This window comes from Telopea speciosissima, chromosome 4 (assembly GCF_018873765.1).
Source record: "Telopea speciosissima isolate NSW1024214 ecotype Mountain lineage chromosome 4, Tspe_v1, whole genome shotgun sequence".
Taxonomy (NCBI): Eukaryota; Viridiplantae; Streptophyta; class Magnoliopsida; order Proteales; family Proteaceae; genus Telopea; species Telopea speciosissima.
This window is the reverse complement of record NC_057919.1, coordinates 8,818,030-8,822,098: the sequence shown is the minus strand read 5'-3', so window position 1 is coordinate 8,822,098 and position 4,069 is coordinate 8,818,030. Positions and strand designations below refer to the sequence as shown.

Sequence of the window (4,069 nt, the reverse complement as noted above, 5' to 3'; positions counted from 1 at the left end):
CTACACGACCAAACAGCCATCTCTTGCTGGTGCGTATATATATAAAGCTTAGGCAATATTGCAAACACTACTTCAATTTGTATTGTTTGGTACTCACTATTTCAATTTATGGAGGCGCGTCAAAGACTTTCTGGTCAAAGGAGAACGACAAAAAAATTAAAGGAGTACGAAATAGGTGAGTTTTCTTTATCGAAGTTGGAAAGGTGGCCCCACAAACTGAAGGATAATAATGGATTTAAAGAGAAGTATATTAATTGTGGTTCTCTAGTACAGTGGTACAATGCCTGTACGTGTTGCAATCACCAAACCTCCATTAAAATAATAAATAATGGGGAAAAGGCTAAAAACAGGAAGTCGTTCTCTCTGGTCTCTAGTGTCTCCCCTCTCGTAAATCTACTTGAAAAAAATATTTTAAAATTGTAAATAAGTGGGCTGTGAGGTCGCCCCACTCGCCACTCCATCTAAAAGCCCTAAATGCCCCTTCTCTACTTCTCTATTTACAAAAACGAATCTTTGAAAGTTGGCTCCTCTAGTTGCGATCCAGTCCGAGTTTACAGATATCACCCGCCGGTGGGGCATCCCAATTAACGGTCCGTCTCTTCATCTCTTCTAAATTATTGACGCATTCCGTTAACTTTAACACCGATACTCGTTTCCTAACGGCCGCAAGCTTCTTACCGGCGACGCGGTCGAAGATTTTCTCCCAGCCTTTTTCCCAATCGCCATGGGCGTCACAAAGCTGAAGGGTCCCATTGGACCAGTCGGTCCAACTCCAACCCTTGTACAGAGTCCCCATCACGTCAGCCACGCATGGTCCGGAACAAACCGGTTTGCACGGCCTGCACTTGGCCCCACTGAGTGGACCGGGGCTGGAAAGCGAGGCAACCGGAACGCCGAAGCGCATTGGTGGGTAGGAGTACTTACGGTCGCTGACGATGCAGAAGGGAAGGCGTCTGGCGAAGTGGCTGACACCTTGGATGATGAGTTGGGATTTGAAGGCCGTCTCCGAGTTGAGGCGCCGCAAACCGGCAGCGTCAAGCTGCGGGATGAGGGAGAGACGAGAGAGGGCGACAGTGGAGGTGTTGAGGTCGCCGATGCCTAGCCTGTCATTGAGGCCGCCGAAGCTGGAGCCAGGGGGAACCAAGTACCGTCTGGGTTTGAAGTTTTCGGGACCGAGTGGGGCGGACCAGTAGCCGTCGACTCGGGTCCGGACGATCCAGTCGTATGTGAAGTTGTTTTGCACCTGATACTCCTTGATCATCGTAATGCACCCTTCTACCAGGTTGAAGTACTGTATCAATCCCTGCACAAATCACAGCCATAAGCAAGCAACCCATTAGTTAGTAGATAAAAGCGGGTTCATCGGTTTTGTTTATAGTTAAATCGTTTGATTTTGGTTCGGTTAAGTATAAATCTAAACCAAACCAAATCCTATTTGGTTATTTTAGTTACTCAATTTGAATCTAATTTCATAAGTTCTATAATAACATTGAGGAAAATCAAATTTATAAAATCATTGAGATACCCTTAAAAGGTATAAAGAACGCTAACCGATCATGTTTAAGGCAGAAATTCCAGGTGCCATGGTCTGGGCGGTCATTTCACTCCCAACTGTGTCTAGGTGACGTGACCGAATGGCATTTTTTAACCCAATATTTAAATTATAATTAATATATTCAATACCATACAATCACATTAGAAATCAAAACTCTCAAAATCAAAGAGATTTTCATTGAATGTAATTTTTTTATAATTAGTCCAATCAATGTTTGATTTTTATTTGATCTTTATGCACAATTTATTCGATTAATGATTTATTCTATTTCTATGAGCAAGAGATCACGGGGCCAATGAGAGCGAGCATAGGGGATGGATTATTATCCTCTCCAATTCCTAAAATGCGGCAATGCTAGGTGGGAATCTATTGAAATGGAAGTTTTAATTTCATAAGGGAGTTGAACAGTAAATTCACGCGGTCTTGTGTCTGGCCCAAAACTGAACTGTTTAATTTTGATTTGGTCCAAATTAAAACACTAGTTTTCGGTTTCGGTTCATTTTTTAACACACGCACTGGAAATGTGTCTGTTATACAATTATCCAAGAGGGGCATTTGGGGAATCTTAATCTCATTTCCTAGACGTCCGAGTCCAACAAACAAAAGGGAAGTGCAGAGAAGACCTATCCTAACAAACGCGTGCTTGGTAATAGATTTCAAAATTCATAATTCTGGCCCCACAATTGCATCCACGACTTGGGACCCACTCCCTTGCACAAAACAAAGACTAGGGACCCACTCCCACACAAATTTTGGCTAGGATTAGAGTTCATAATTGCAAGCTACGACTACTTCGTTATGAGTTACGGGGTAAAACGGAAAACGGAAAACGGAAAACGTAAAACACATCGTGTCAACGTCTGCTACAAAAGGACCGGAACAGAACTAACGTACGCCGGTGGAACATCCGAAAACTTGCGTTTCGATCGACACCATGGAAGAGGAAGAAGAAGATGATGATGATGAAGATGAAGAACCATCATGAACGGAAAGAGATGAGATTGAACAAGACTGGTACGATTGACACTTGACAGGCGCATATAATTAATTAAAGGATCTCTTGCAGAATGGTATTAAAAAAAGGGATAAGCGTGCAATTCTATGTATAATATAGGGGAATATAAAGAAAATTTTTTAAAAATCGCAAATTTCAGTATAATCTTCCGCAAAGAGATCAAGAGTAAAAAAAGACTGGAGAAGAGAAAGAGACTGAGCTACCTGAATCCCGTTGGGAGAGTTGCTGGAAGTGAGGACTCTGAGTTGTGCCTCTGTTTCGGGCAAGGGTTTGGGTTTGAAGATTCGAACAGAAGCAAGCCTGGGAGCCACCTTCAATAGCGAGAACTTGAAGGCATCTTTGTCCAAGGGACTGTGCAAGAAAAGATCTGCCTTGTTGTACACCTTCAGAACCTTATCTATGATCGAAGGCCCCGTGAGCTCGAACCTCCTGGCACCACCTACCAGACAGATCGCGATTTTTGACCGGTCCAACTCCTCTTTCCTCTTCCTCCTCTTCATCTGCTCCGCCGATTCTCTGGGATTGGGGGATGGGATCGGAGACGAAGGTGGAGGAGGAGTGACGAATGGGAGCGAGGATTGAGGTGTTTGGGGAGAAAGAAAGGATTTGAGAGGATTGAAAGAAGAGAAGAGGTTGTAAGGGTTTATAGCGAAGGAAGAAAGAGAAACGAATACGAGGAGGGATAGAGGAGTGAGGATCAAGAGGAGGAGACGCCAGTCCAGATCGGAAGCCCATCTTCTCAGAAAATACATGCTTTTCTTCAGGATCTTCAGCATCTCTTCCTCCACTTCTGTGTCTTGTTGGTTGGGAAGAAGCCTTCACCTTCCGTTTCGCCTTCTCCCATTAAAAACTCAGGAAACTAAATTGAAATTGAAAAGAAAGGTTGTTGTTTCTGGTTTGCCTTTCTCCTTCGCCTTCTTCTCTGTTTCTTTTTTGGAAAACTCTCTCTCTCTCTCTCTCTCTCTCTCTTTCAACCGGGAAGAAAGTAAAGCAACACGTATCTTTGCGTGAAAAGTAGACGAGCATCATCAATTCAATGCTTCGCAGCACACGGCATTACGATGCTTGATCTAAACATAATCATTAATATATGATCAATGAGAGCCGTGATGTAGGAGATTGGCCAAGTGTACGGTTCGTTTTTCTCTTACGTGACAGCCTCATGGTACACTTAGCTTTACAGTTTAGTTCCCCGCTTTAATAACCGCTGCCGGATATTATTCCTTAATACTCGTTTTTTTTATTAAAGAAACTGGATTAGTGATTTAACCATTTTCACCACGTGGCAGTTGAAGAAGATATTGTCTTGTGTTTTTTTTTTTTTTTTTTTTTTTTGCCCTTTATAATGGAGTGGGAAACTGGGAAGGGGAAATCTAGAGCCGGGATCGTTATCGCGTCAAGTACTTTATGTTGTTCTATCAACTCCACTGCCATATCTGGAATCCTTCCGGAAAACGTTGATAAGTCAAAATCAAATCCCTTATTTATTTTTTTTTTTT

General features: G+C 42.8%; 1 protein-coding gene across 1 annotated transcript; it reads right to left on the bottom strand.

Annotated features, from left to right (window-relative positions):
* Window positions 1-499: 499 nt before the first annotated feature.
* LOC122658559 lies at window positions 500-3,559 on the bottom strand. Its single transcript, XM_043853571.1, has 2 exons — window positions 2,774-3,559; window positions 500-1,303 (listed from the first exon to the last, which is right to left on the bottom strand). The coding sequence occupies exons 1-2, from the start codon at window positions 3,344-3,346 to the stop codon at window positions 530-532; spliced, it is 1,347 nt and encodes a 448-aa protein (XP_043709506.1). The 5' UTR covers window positions 3,347-3,559; the 3' UTR covers window positions 500-529.
* Window positions 3,560-4,069: the final 510 nt, after the last annotated feature.